The following is a 14,984-nucleotide window of genomic DNA, read 5'->3' on the forward strand; positions in this document are numbered from 1 at the left end:
CCTTCCTGAGGGATCTCGGAAGGGCATGGCTGCGTCTGCAGCAACTATTGCCAAATGGATCAGACAGACCATTGAGCAGGCTTATGCCTTGAGGGAACGGGTTCAGCCCTTCCCTGTTAAAGCGCACTCTACCAGGTCTTTGAGTGCATCCTGGGCCTATTGGCATCGGGCCTCGGTGGCCCAGGTGTGCAAGGCTGCGACTTGGTCGTCGGTGCACACTTTTTCCAAATTCTACAAAGTAGATGTTCTGGCATCAGCTGATGCTTCTTTTGGCCGCAATGTTCTCAGTGCGGCAGTGCCATGATGGACCCTTGAGTTTTTTCTGGGTCCCTGGCTGTTGGCATTTGCTTTCCTGGGCTGTTGCTCCTGTTGAGCATTGTTTTTTTCTGTTGCCCAGTTGGTTCTCTTACAGTGCATGCAAGATTCCTTTCTCTGATGTGGGTACTGCGTTGCTTTTCTACGGTTGCGTCTCCCACCCCTCATGTCTATACTGCTTTGGGACATCCCAACAGTGATGACTTAGAGGTGGCAGCGACTGTCGGAGGACGTAAGAGAAAACTGAATTTTTGTAACATCTTACCTGTAAAATTCCTTTCTCTGAGTCCTCCGACAGTCGCCGCCCCCGCCCCTCTTTTGGGGTTCTTATTACCTACTGCTATGCTACCAAACTGAGTTGGGAGTGGTGATGCAGGGGGGGTATTGACCAGATGGGACAGCCCCCATGGGTGTGTATATGCTAATGCCTTTTGTCTTTGGACTAAGTCTATATGCCTAGCTATTCCTGCGGATGGGAAGTCAATACCCAACAGTGATGATTTAGAGGTGGCGGCGACTGTCAGAGGACTCAGAGAAAGGAATTTTACAGGTAAGATTTTACAACAATTCCGTTTTATTTTTTTCTTTCATATTTTTTCAAAAAATTACAACTTCAAAAAACCCACCATGCCTCTTAGGACTATACTTTCCAAAAAGGGGTAATTTGGGGGATATTTGTACTGTCCTGTCAAATCAGGATTGATTTTCAGATAAATACCATAGTTTGTGGACTCTATAACTTTCCTACAGACTAAATAGTATTCACTGATTTGAGTTATTTTCACCAAAGAAATGTAGCAGAATACATTTGGCCTAAACTTATGAAGAACAATTATTTATTTGCAAAATGTTATAACTGAAGCAAAGAGAAACCTTTTAGTCATTTTTTCGTTTATTTAGCAAAAAAATTAAAAACCCAGCGGAGATTAAATACTACCAAAAGAAATCTCTAGTTGTGTGAACAAAATGATAAAATTTATTTTGGGTACAGTGTTACATAACTGCGCAATTGTCATTCAAAGTGCAATAGCACGGAAAGCTGAAAATTGGCCTGGGCAGGAAGGGGGTGAAAGTGCCGGTATTGAAGTGGTTAAGTAGTACAAAAAAAAAAGCTTAGGATGTTAAAATACTATAATGTTTATGCCATAATTACACACATTTAGTGCTATTAATACAATGCATACCTTCTAACCTTTTCTTCAGGCTGAAGCCATAAATGAAGATCCCATCTTTGATTCAGACAAAACGCTGTTTGACCTTAAAGATTCAAATCGGCCCAGGTTTACATTGCAAGAGCTGCGAGATGTTTTACATGAGAGGAATGAGCTGAAAGCCAAGGTTTTCATGCTGCAAGAGGAACTTGCTTACTATAAAAGGTAGTAATGAGACAGAGCCTAATGCATGTGTTCTAAATTGAGGCAGTGGCTCCAAAAACGACTTTGACTTTAATGGTAATACTCTGTCATTTTATAGGTCTTGTGGTAATGGTGGTGATCTTTACCTCTCTATAGTAAATACATTCTAGCAATCCCTGGCTGTACTGGAATTATTATAATGGTTATACCCTGACTATTATTGTATATGGCAGTCATTCCCTAGTTATAGTGTGCTAAATAGTGGTCACTGCCTGACTGTAATGGTGATTAGTCCTTTGCTGTAGTGAGGTTGGTTACTTTCTGGCTGTAGCCGTGATCATTCTCTGGCTGTTGTGATTAGTCCTGAGCTATTACGGTGATCGTAAGCTGGCCATACATTCTACAATTATCTTTTACAGTTTCCCCTCAAGCCCCAAACACACGGCAGGTGACATTGGTCGGTTAAATAAAAAGCGACTAACATTCGGCCCGTGTGTAAGGCAGCCGGTCCGACAAAAGCTGGCCGTTTGGCTGGCTTCTATCGGATGAGCATGCTGGAAAACCAGTAGCCGACTGGCTCCCAATCAGCGTTCTCAGCCAATGGCTGAGAGCGCTGATTGGAGTGTTCTAGTGGTGGGCCGTCCCCCTATCAGAACACATAAGAACAGCAGGGGAGATCACTGTACTAACTGGATTATTAGTACAGCGGCTCCGACTGGAGCTGTCCGTTTTGGTCCGGTTAAATGAAAAAACTAGTGGTGTGTACCAGTCTTTTGGTTTACCAAAACAATACAGTGGGAGGAAATAAGTATTTCCTTGTTGCCCTTGAAGCCCTTGTTGGCAAGCACGGAGGTAAGACGTTTCTTGTAGTTTGCACACTTCTCAGGAGGAATTTCCTTCCACTCTCTCTCTCTTTTTTTTTTTTTTTTTTTCTTTTTACAGATCTTCTCTAAATCCTGAAGGTTTCTTGGCTGTCGTTTGGCAACTTGAAGTTTCAGCTCCCTCCATAAATTTTCTATAGGATTAAAGTCTGGAGATGGACTAGGCCCTCCATGACCTTAATGTACTTCTTCTTGAGCCACTCCTTTGTTGCCTTGGCCGTATGATTTGGGTCATTGTCATGCTGGAAGACCTATCCACGAGCCATCTTCAGTGTTCTGGCTGAGGGAAGAAGGTTCTCTTCCAATATTTTACAATACATGGCCCCCATCCATTGGCCCCTCAATGGGGCAAAGTCGGCCTGTACCTTTTAGCAGAGAAACAGTCCCAAAGCATAATGTTTCCACCTCTGTGCTTGACTGTAGGGATGGTGTTCTTGGGTGCATAGTCAGCATTTTTCTTCCTCCAAAAACGGCGAGCCGGGTTAATGCCAAAGACCCTAATTTTGGTCTAATCTGACCACAGCACTTTCTCCTTATCCTTCTCTGAATCATTTAGATGTTCATTGGCATGACTGTACATGTGCGTGTGCCTTCTTGAGGAGGGGGACGCACTGTGTTTGGAGGAAGAAAAATGCTGACTATTACCCTAAGAACACCATCCCTTGCAGTCAAGCACGGAGGTGGAAACCTTATGCTTTGGAGCTGTTTCTCTGCTAAAGGTACAGACTGACATAGCCACATAAAGGGGCCAATGTATGGGGCCATGTATTGTAAAATATTGGATGAAAACCTTCTTCCCTCAGCCAGAACACTGAAGATGGGTCATATATGGGTCTTCCAGCATGACAATGACCCAAAACATACCGCCAAGGCAACAAATAAGTGGCTCAAGAAGAAGCACATTAAGGTCATGGAGGGCCTAGTCTGTCTCCCGACTCTAATCCTATAGAAAATTTATGGAGGGAGCTGAAACTTTGAGCTGCCAAGTGACAGCCAAGAAACCTTAAGGATTTAGAGAAGATCTGTAAAGAAGAACGGAACAAAATCCCTCCTGAGATGTGTGCAAACCTGGTCACCAACTACATGAAACGTCTTACCTCTGTGCTTCACCGCTGTTCTCCGCTGTTCTCCAAAAAGTATTAAGCCATGTTTCGCTTAGGGATTAAATACTTATTTCACTCACTGAACTGCAATTTAATCTATATCATTTGTTTTATGTGGTTTATTTTTATTTTTGGTTGATATTCTGTCTCTATCATTTAAAATACACCTATGATAAAAATTATAGACCCTTCATCATTTCTTTGTAAGTAGGCAAACTTACAAAAACTGCAGGTAGATCAAATACCCTTTCCCCCCCCCACTGTATAATATGGGGTCAAACCTAAATTTCTCTATTGTTCATTGACAGACGCAGCTCCATCTAATTCTTGACCCTTGGGTAATGCTGCCCCCTACAGGAGTAGAACACAAGGCAGGAAAAAGCTTTACCACGCCTATGGGGCCGTCCCTGCAGGCATACACCCACACACTCTGCTATAGGCTTCAGTTTGTTTCTGCCTAGTTTAGGAGTAAGACCTATTTCCCTGCTGGGACTTCGGTCTTAGCTATTTTTTTTTTTTTGGAAACCTTTTTGTAAGACTTTAGTTTTTAGTTATTTTTGTTCCTGAGAGAACTACAAGCAACAGCTGGCTGAGTTTCAGACTGGATATGCTAGATCCTTAAGGTCTCCCTACCCGGCCAGCGAGCATGCGCAGGTCATAGTCCAGCACTAGGCCTTGCCACAACAGAACCCCAATGGACGGGGGCTGGCCTGCGAGTGAAACACCTCGCCGAGACGCATACAACCTGGGTTGCCCGGAGTCGCAGCGTACCCCCTGGCCGTCAGCACCCCCACCCTGGGTGGGGAGGTAGTCTGTTTTAAAGCTCGACGCCTGATGCCGTTGGTATGGTAAGTGTGCCCCCATTTCTCTGGCAGTCTCAGGGTGGACGTGGGCCCCTGCCTGGGAAAGTCGGACCCTCGGGTATCCCTCTGTTCCCCAGGCCTCTCAGTGATACCACAAAAAAGAGAGAAAAGCGCTCTAAGTGCAGACAATATTTATTTTAAAACAAAGGCATAAGTTGTAGCAACTCACTAGAAGCCAGGCAGGGCCGTCTTTAACATTGATTGGACCCTGGGCAAACATTTTCTTGGGCCCCCCATGCAATTTCGCTCTCCACCTTCTCTGAGACATACAATAAACAGCAGCTAGACTCAAAATCAGTTTACTTAATCAGATCAGGCAGCAATTGCAATTGGTTGCCAGAGGTTACAGTGTATCATTACTTCTCACTGACTGACTGCTAGAGGTTACAGCACGCACTATGGCTCACTGTTTATTTGCTCGAGGTTACAGCACATGACTACTGCTTGTTGATTGATTTCTAGAGATTACTGATTGGTTGCCAGAGGTTACTGAACATCCTTACCACTCACTAATTGGTTACTAGAGGTTACTGCATATTATTACTGCTCACTGATTGGTTGCTAGAGGTTACTGTACATCCTTACCGATCAATAATTGGTTGCAAGAGGTTAGTGCACATCATTACTGCCCACTGATTGGTTTCTTGGTGCACACCATGGACTGGGGAGGTGAGGGGACCCATCAATAGATAGAAAACTCCTAGGGATACTAGGACTCTGAATCATGTAGAGCAAAGCAGGAAATCTTTGGCAAGTATATAGTGGGGGATTCTACACTGACCACCAATGTGAGGGGCAATTTGCACTGACCACAATGCAATGGGTGATTTTACGCCCCCCACCAATATAAAGAGGGATTTCTACACTGACACCAATGTAATAGGAGCATTTTTACCAACCACCAGTGTAAGGGGGAATATACAACGACCTCCATGTAAGCTGGAGTTTACACTGACAACCATTGTTGAAGAGATTTGTACTGACCACCAATGTTAGGGGGGATTTACACTGACCACCAATGTAAGGGCAATTCTGCACTTACCACCACTGTAAAGGGAAATGTACACTGATCACCAATGTAATGAAGAAGTTACACTGACAACCAAAGTAAGGGGGACATTTACACTGACCACTGTGAATGAAAGGATTTTTCACCAAGCCCAATGTAATGAGAAGATTTACACTGACCACCAATGTAACTGAGACATTTAGCCTGCATTCACATTTCTTGTGTCAGGAAAACATGCAAAATTGCTTTCCTGACACCACAGAAATGTGCTGCCCTTCACCTGGTACACAGCAGTGGCATTCATTGTTAATGACACCTTCACGCATCTGCTGAGATGTGCGTATTCACATCCACCAAAATTCAGGGTGCTGTGCCACCATGGTGTTTTGAAAAAAGGTTCCCCCTCCAATTTGCTTACCTTTGCAGAACAGGCTGATGGTAGGCTTAATGACCTCAGTTGTAGACAGGACTTTCAAGCCTTTACCTCCCCAGTGGGCAGCATTCAACAGAAGTGAAGGTGGATATGACCTCAGGGTGTCATGATATACATATGAATGCTGCCTCTATTTACATATCAATTCAGCTGGTTCGCGGCTATTTACATATTAATGCCACACAATTTACATATCATTGCAGGTTATTTACAGGTAAACACAGGGTCTGCAGGTGAGTCATCTGAACATGGCAATAGGGCAGAGCTGGGCAGCTATGGGACTAAAACTTTAAGGGAATTTAAACAGGGATGGTTGGCAAGTATGAGGCAGCTGCTTTGGGCCCCACAACAATGATGGGGCCCAGGGCAGCTGCCCCTTTTGCACTGCCTTAAAGACGGCCCTGAAGCCAGGATAAATGAGCTGTATCAATTCAAAGGATGTAAGAAGCTCCTCTGGTGGGTGCCATCCATCCACACATAAGGCAGTCCATGGCTCGATCGCCAGTCACAGGAAGGAAGGAAGCCGGCTAACTCCTGCAGCGGTCAGCGTCCGGAACAGAGGCTACGATGTGCGGGTGAAGGATGTTATGCGGCCACGTCACCAGGGAATGTAAGGTAAGAGCTAACAGGAGCACCTGATGAAAGAGCGCGAGAGTCCGTACGGGACCTGGCGCATGCTCAGAAACGCGTCGTGCATGCCGTGCATACCTTACATTCCCTGGTGACGTGGCCACATAACATCCTTCACCCGCACATCGTAGCCGCTGTTCCGGACGCTGACTGCTGCAGGAATTAGCCAGCTTCCTTCCTTCCTGTGACTGGCGATCGAGCCATGGACTGCCTTATGTGTGGATGGATGGCACCCCCCAGAGGAGCTTCTTACATCCTTTGAATTGATACAGCTCATTTATCCTGGCTTCTAGTGAGTTGCTACAACTTATGCCTTTGTTTTAAAATAAATATTGTCTGCACTTAGAGCGCTTTTCTCTCTCTTTTTGTCGTTTCACTTCAGAATTCCTCTTTTCTGTGGAGAGCAGCTCAGTGCCTTTGAACATTTTAATCCAGGACTGTTCATTCATGAACTTTATGGTACCTTTTCTTATTTATGTATATGATTTTCCTATTTGCCCTTGTCTTGTGACAGTTCCCATCCCCCATTTCCCTCTCCCCATTTTAATTGCTCTGTTCACCCTTTATATGCTGGTGGTTTTTAGCGCGCTAACGTTGTTTTTTCTCGGTGATACCAGGCCCCCCCTTAGGCTTTTCCCCCCCACATGCATACCTCAGGGGGGCAGATGTTTTGCGGCCGCTGCGGGGGGGGGGGAGGTTTATCCTGGTAGGAGCCCCTCCTGGGGACCCCCCAATGCCACTGTCTAATGACCCCCCTGGGGGGTCCTGGAGACCGCATGGCACGCCATGGGGGGCGCAGGTTTGCTTTAGTTTCGCTCTGCATCAATGTAAAAATTTGGAGGAGCCCCCGGTATTTACAGACCCCATGGATAGATGGGTTGAGTCTCTGTCCCGCCATTTGCATGTGATAGCGGGCTCAATACTGAAACCGGTATTTGCGATCACTCTGGTGTCACAGACCATAACGGAATGGGCGGAGTTGCTGAAAGGTGTCTCGGAAACAGAGCAGCTCTCGCCGGGCCTAATAGAGCTAACAAATGGTCCAAGCCCTTCTGTACATATGTGATGTGTCACTTGATGCGGCTCCACTGGTAGCCAGAGTGTCAGCGGTGGGGGTTGCTATTAGACGCATGGTGTGGCTACAAATCTGGTCTGGTCTGTGGACCAGCCTTCCAAAAAGGCTCTTTCTTCCCTTTACAGGGGACAGGTTGTTTGGATCCTCCCTGGATGAGTTGATCAAAGGCCTTACTGGTGGGAAGAGTACTCTTCTTTCCCAATCCACCAAAGGCAAGGCACCGCGTAATAGACAGGGGTCTTCATTTACTGCTCATAGGCAGACCTTTCCTCCGGGTCACAGGAGAAAGGAGCTAAGCCATTTAGCTCTTCTGGGGGTTCCAAGAAAACACAGTCGGTTGAGTCACAACACAAAGACTGCTCTTCTATGGGGGCTTCACTTGTTGGCATTGCGCCAGGGCAAGTCTTTCCTTCCATTGTATTGGACCGTGGTCACCCCGAACGCCAGCCTGTCTGGCTGGGGAGGAGTGCTGTGTGCCCAGGGGTCTTGGACACTGGAAGAGTCCAGACTACTGATCAATGTTCTGGAACTAAGGGCAATAACGCTTTGCCTTTGTCACTGGACAAATTGTCTACAAGGTTGTCCAGCCTGAGTTCAATTGGACAATGCCAAAGCCGTGGCTTACATCAATCATCAAGGGGCACCAAGAGTGTCTTAGCAGCCCAGAAGGTGGCCGAGAGCTTGAAATGGGCAGAGAATTTTTGTTTCAGCTCTCTCCGCGGTACACATCCCAGGTGTGGAAAACTGGCAGGAGGACTACCTGAGCCATCAGGGGGAATAGTCTCTACACCCGGAGGTGTTTCATCTCCTTTGTGCTTGGTAGGGGACACTCAGTGTCGACCTGTTGGCCTCTCGGCTCAACAAGAAGGTTCAAAGGTTTGTAGCCAGGTCATAGGATCCCCTAGCCGACGCCGTAGAAGCACTAGTGGCTCCTTGGGGTCATTATGGGCTGATCTATGTGTTTCCACCACTGAAACTCCTGCGAGACTTCTGCGCAAAATAGAGGCGCAGGGGATTCCAGTCATTCTGATGGCTCCAGACTGGCCTCGCTGGTCTTGGTACCCAGATCTGGTAAGATTGGTCACCGATGCTCCTTGGAGACTTCCTCTCAGGGAAGATCTGCAGTCTCAAGGGCTGATCTTCCATCCTGCTTTACAGTAGCTGGCTTTAATAGTGTGGCTGTTGAAAGCCAGGTGTTGAAGGATAGAAGTCTTTCTGATTCAGCGATTCCTACACTGTTGAAGGCCAGGACGTCTACTTCCTGGAAGATCTATCATTGTATGTGGAAATCGTACTTTTCATGGTGTGACTCCATGAAGGTCCATCCTCGCCTTTTTTCGGTAGCTAGGATCTTGGCTTTCCTTCAAAGAGGTGTCGAACAGAAGTTGGCCCCATGCTATTAAAGGCTAAGTGTCGGCCCTGGCTGTGTTTTTCCAACATCTTTTAGCCTCGCATGCGTTGATTCGCACTTTTATCCAAGGGGCCCGTCATGTGGCCGCTCCAAGGCGATCCCTGTTACCTCTGTGGGTTCTGAATTTGGTATTGTCTGTTCTTCAAAAACCTCCTTTTGAGAACATTGGGGAGATTCCTCTGCTTACCTTGTCTCAGAAGGTTGCCTTTTTGGTATTACTTCTGCTTGCAGAGTATCAGAATTGGCAGCTCTTTCCTGCCGTTCGCCTTATTTGGTGGTCCAAGAGATAAAGTGGTACTTCGACGTAATCAGTCGTTTCTTCCTAAGGTGGTTTCTGATTTTCATCTAAATTAAGACATTGTGCTGCCTTATTTATGTCCTAAGCCCAAGCAACCTAAGGAAATTGCTTTGCATTCTTTGGCTGTGGTTCAGGCAATTCGGGTTTACCTGGCGGCTACTGAATCTTTCAGGAAGTCAGATTCTCTTTTTGTCCTTACGGAAGGACATAGAAAGGGATTGGCTCCGTCTGCTTTTCTAGGTGGATCAGGCAGACGGTGGTTCAGGCCTATACGCTGAAGGGTCAGGTTTCACTTTTCCCTGTGAAGGTGCATTCTACTAGGGCGCTGAGTGCTTCTTGGGCTTTTCGCTATCAGGCGTCAGTGATACAAGTTTGCAAGGTGGCAAATTTGTCGTCTGTGCAAACATTCACAACATTTTCTAAAGTAGATGTGTTGGCATCCTCGGATGCTTCTTTTGGCTGCAAGGTTTTGCAGGCTGCTGTTTGAAAGAGACTTATTCTCTTTGAGGGTGTTTGTCCAGGTGAGCTCCTGTTGTTCCTGGTTGAACTCTATATTCTCTGGTTGACTAAAGTTCTAGCCTTGTTGGGAATTACGTTCTTTTTCTGCAATGTTTTCCCACCCCTCATGTAAATACTGCTTTGGGACGTCCCAATGGTCAATAATTATATGGAGCTGCATCTGTCAATGAATGATAGAGAAAACTGGATTTTTGTCTTACCGTAAAATCCTTTTCTCTGAATTTCATTCACAGACACAGCACCCGCTCCTCTATCTTGAGTGGGGTGGGGGTTTTCCCCTCTAAACACTGCTTGCAACGAAACTGAAGCCTATAGCAGAGTGTATGGGTGTATGCCTGCAGGGACGACCCCATAGGCGTGATAACGCTTTTTCCTGCCTAGTGTTCTACTCCTGTAGGGGGCAGCATAACCCAGTGGTCAAAAATTATATGGAGCGGTGTCTGTCAATGAACTTCAGAGAAAAGGATTTTACGGTAAGACAAAAATCCAGGCCCTTGCACTACATAGTTGAAAGTAAATCTAAAGAAAATGGAATAAGAAAATTGTATAATGTATGGCCAGCTTTAGTGGTTTGTCCTAGAGTTTCGCAGTCCTCAATCCCTTGCTCTAGCAGAGATTATACCTGTGACCAGTTTGATGAACACTTGTTAAAGCAGCTTTGTAGTCTAACAGAAACTAAAAATAATGTAACATGCACTGTATAACAGGCATCCTAGAATAACTGCTCTTTTCTTCAGCATATTCTGCTCAATCCCTATCATACTTTACTTTTATACTATATAAAACACCCTGCACATTCTCTCCTGCCTCCCACTATGCAGCAATCCATGGCACTGCTGCCAGTTGCTGCGATAAGTGATATCCCATGGGGGGGTTAGTGTCCAAGCCATACGCAAAAACCAAGTTTCTGAAAATCAGTACAGTAAAACCTTGGATTGCGAGCATAATTTGTTCCGGAAACATGCTGGTAATCCAAAGCACTCTTATATCAAAGTGAATTTCCCCATAAGAAATAAGGGAAACTCAGATGATTCATTCCACAACCATTTATTCATAACTCCTTCAGTTTATAGTTCATATAAAAAAGATTATAGTATTGGTTGTGTAACCATAAAATGTCCATCCACAAAATGCAGCCTCCACAAAGGGATTAGAAGCAAAATCCAGCAGGAGCTACGGTGTCTAAAAGAGAAGAGAGGCACCTCTAAGTGTAGCAATATCGTTACATTTAATGAAGGTTAAACATTTACCAACTCATATGGTTGACTAGAAGAGGCACATCTAAGAGTGCAGGCATTTGGGGTAAAGATACCCACATAGACCATCCTCCGCACCACCGGCTCTCACCGCTGTCAGTCTGCAATCGTGACTGGGAAGACCACCCTGAAGTAGAGCAATCTGAAAGCGAGGCTTGAAGCGCTAGGGGAGTGCAGCGTGGAAGGGATGATGGCGGTGCGGAGAATGTTCTATGTGGACAGCTTTACCCCGATTCCTGCATACTTAGATGTGCCTGTTTTAATCATCAACCATGTGAGTTGCTAAATGTTGTACCTTTATTAAATGTAACCAAATTGCTACACTTAGAGGCGCCTCTCTTCTCTTTTATACTCAGTTGTGATGTGACAAAACTTGTATATCAAGACATCGCTTGTTTATCAAGTCACAATTTATTAAAAAAATGTTGCTTGTCTTGCAAAACACTCTCAGACTAAGTTACACTCAATCTAATGTTTTACTGTATTTTTAATGGCAGATTGGAGCAATGGGCAGTGCTTAGAAAGTATGGGTAGGCACCTTGTCATACTTGTTATACAGTGCATTACTGTGTTTCTTGTAAGAATACAGAATTGCTTTTAGTTGAATAAAAACACCTGTGTCTAGTTGTGGCCATTGCTTGTGTCTATTCAGTTACCTTGCTCTGTACATTATAGCCCTGTATGATGTGCAGGAGAGAAGATGGAGTGGCACAACACTGGAGCAAACCTAATGGAGCACTAGTCACAAGGAATGAAATAATACATGTGCCACCAACCTAACTGAAATGTTGAATTTTTTTCCAGCGAAGAAGCAGATGAGGAAACCAAGCTTCCACAAACATCACCTATTATTAATTCCAAAGCACCCAACCCACAGGAATCTGGCATCAAAAGACTGTAAGTAATGCCCTTCAGCTGGGTTTTGTATCATTTTTTTTTTTTTTTTAAATATACTTTTAGTAGCTTCTTTGGCAACAATGTTTTAAAGAAGTAGCATACTACAGTTTTACATAAAATGTTTTAAAAGAATCCTAAACCAAGGAATAATAGACTGCTATTGGTGACCTCTTCTTCTGAAAACATATTTTCCAGAGCAACATTTATATCCAATTATATCCAATGTTAAATCAGAGATCGAATATAGAACAATTGTAACTTTGCCTAGATAATATTAACCACAGTGACTCAGTGCCCATGTGAGAAGCTGATTATTCAGAGAAGTAACACACTGGTCAGGGGTAACTCTGAGCAAGAAGCGATCCACAGCTGAGATAGCAGACACCGTCTATGAGACACAAAAGCCAGGCTTTATGGAAGTGTCACAAGATGAAAGACATTGCTAAAAAAAAAAAAAAAATGTCCAATCACATTGGGGTTTGTGAGAAAATATGCAGGAGACAGAGCATACATGTAGAAAAAGGTCCTTGTATGATAAGACCTAAATTTTAATTTTGCCTCACAGCTAACTGTGATCACCACCTAACTTTAAATCATTGTGGTAGTAGTGTTGTGCTGTGGAGTTGCTTTTCATTGGCAGGCAGGCACAGAAACATTTGGCAGGATTAGGGGCAAGATGTATAGAGCCGAAAGCAAGAAATTCTAGTAAAAAGTTGTTTCAAACAGGAAGAGCACTGAGATTTGGAAAAGCCGGACAATGGCACAATCAAAGCTAGACTGAGGTATTTTAACCACTTCCCACCCATATGATGTCCTGGACTTGAAGTGGAGATATCTGGATGATTCCTGCAGCTACAGGCATCATCCAGATATCTTTTTTTTTTTTTTTTCAGCCAGCAATTCTCTATTGTAAAAGCCATCCTAGCAGCTGATTAGCCGCCCACTGGTTCCTCCCTGGGCTGTCCTGTGTGATCCCAGAGCCCGAGATACGATCCAGGGGTGCTGCCAGGTTACCACAGAGCTGGAAAAAGACCGGATGGTCTTTGGCCATCTCTATGACCCTGGGAGGCTGAAAGCGACGTTACGTCACTTTGGTTCTGGCAGATGACATTTTTTTTCGTGGAAAGCTCTTTTTTTTCTTCTCCTGCTTTCCAGTATAGAAGATAGATTTGGGGTCTTATAAACCCCAGATGTCTCCCATAAAGAGGACATGTCATGCCTTATTAATGTCACAAGGTATTCTTGTGATAGGAATATAAATGATCACAAAAAAACACAAAAAAAAAAAAAAATTAAAGGGACAGTGTAAAAAAAATTGTTTAAAGCATCCCCCTTCCCTTGTGCTTGCAAGCAAAAGCAAGCGTATACGTAAGTCTCACCTGCATATGTAAAGGGTGTTCTCACGTGAGGCATCGCCATGAACGTTCTGGCGATAGCAAGAATTCTAGTGCTAGATCTCCTCTAACGGTGAACTGGTAACCTGTAAAAACATTTAAAGCGTTGCGTATAGAGATTTTTAAGTTCCGTAGTTTGGCGCCATTCCGCAAACGTGGCAATTTTAAAGCGTGACATGTTGGGCATCTATGTTGCCAAAAAATTGGGTTCTATATTGTTGTTTTTTTTGTTGCAATAAAATGCATTAAAGTGTATTTTTGTTCACAAAAAATTGTGTTAAAATTGCTGCACAAATACCGTGTGACACAAAATAACGATCACCTTTTATCTGGTAAAAAAAAAATACATATAATGTTTGGGGGTTCTGAGTAATTTTGTAGCAAAAAAATACTGATCTTTACATGTAGGAGAGAAATTTCAGAATTGGCCTGGGTGGGGGAACTGGTAAAAACCAAGCCCAGACCTTAATGTTTTTTAAAAATTTGTGTTAATACTTGAAAATTTCTGGTGGAGGTGGCGCTGCCAATTATTGACTCATGGGTAAAATACATGTGCACTCAGCAAATGGCTCTGTTTTTTTGTTTTATTTTTGTGCCACAATAACAATATTTTGCGCTTTCAGAGTGTTTAAACGTGTTGTGTAGATTAATCCATAAAGTCCTCAGTCAAATGCATTTTAATCTCAAGTTGCAACATTACAAAATGTAAATCAGTCAGAGGGGGTAAATATTCATTCAAGCCACTGTAAGATGCTGTAGGCATTTTTTTTTTGGCATATTTCTGTGATTAATGAAATTCAGTAATCTGGAGTGGCAAAAGTTGCGTTTCTTATGCAGCTAGTTTATAAAGTAAGGTAGAAAAAGGAACCATAAATGGTATGGTACATAGCAACCAGTTGCATTTCACCTTCAGTTTGGGGCAGTAAAATGAAAAATTACTTAATATTTCATGTTATGGGTTAATGCATTTATGTCAGTAGATAGGCCTTAAGCCTCGTGGGTTGAAGGAAAAAAAAACTGACAGCTCAGGTCAGAGCTATTGAACTAACAATCCAATGTTAGTACAGCAATCTCTCCCGCTGAGCTACAGGTATACCCCACTTTACGTACTCTCACTTTATGTACACTCGCGAGATCGGACATATTGGCGTTTATGGGAAATCTTTTGTCAGCTTGACATGGCACTGCTCCCTGTTTTTAACATTGGTGTCTATGGCAAATCTTGGTCAGCTTGACAGGGCACTTCTCCCTATCTAACATTGGCGTCTATGGGAAATCGTGGCCAGCTTTAGATGGCACTGCGCCCGAACCATAAGTGACAGGGACCCCAATTTTAGGGTTGACCAGTTTGTCTGTGTAATCTACCATGTCATAGTCCTGGGTCCCCTTAATGTGCTCCCTAAGTTTGGTGTCCCTGTCACCTATGGTTCGGGAGCAGTTGCATGTCAATTTGACCAAAATTTCCCATAGACTGCAATGTTAAATGTTAAAAACCGGGAGCAGTGCCATGTCAAGCGGACCAATATTTCCCCTAGAGCTAGTGTA

At 44.2% G+C, this 14,984-nt stretch overlaps 1 protein-coding gene across 2 annotated transcripts in view; it reads left to right on the forward strand.

The window, feature by feature from the left end:
- The window catches only part of RILPL1 (Rab interacting lysosomal protein like 1), a 101,554-nt gene that overhangs the window by 74,333 nt on the left and 12,237 nt on the right, over window positions 1–14,984 (forward strand). For both annotated transcript variants that reach the window (XM_082251518.1, XM_082251519.1), the window contains exons 5-6: window positions 1,519–1,691; window positions 11,953–12,045. In XM_082251518.1, the coding sequence (XP_082107644.1) occupies window positions 1,519–1,691; window positions 11,953–12,045 (266 nt within the window). The remainder of the gene's footprint in view (window positions 1–1,518; window positions 1,692–11,952; window positions 12,046–14,984) is intronic.

This window comes from Pelophylax lessonae (assembly GCF_965119305.1).
Source record: "Pelophylax lessonae genome assembly, chromosome: 1".
Classification (NCBI taxonomy): domain Eukaryota; kingdom Metazoa; phylum Chordata; class Amphibia; order Anura; family Ranidae; genus Pelophylax; species Pelophylax lessonae.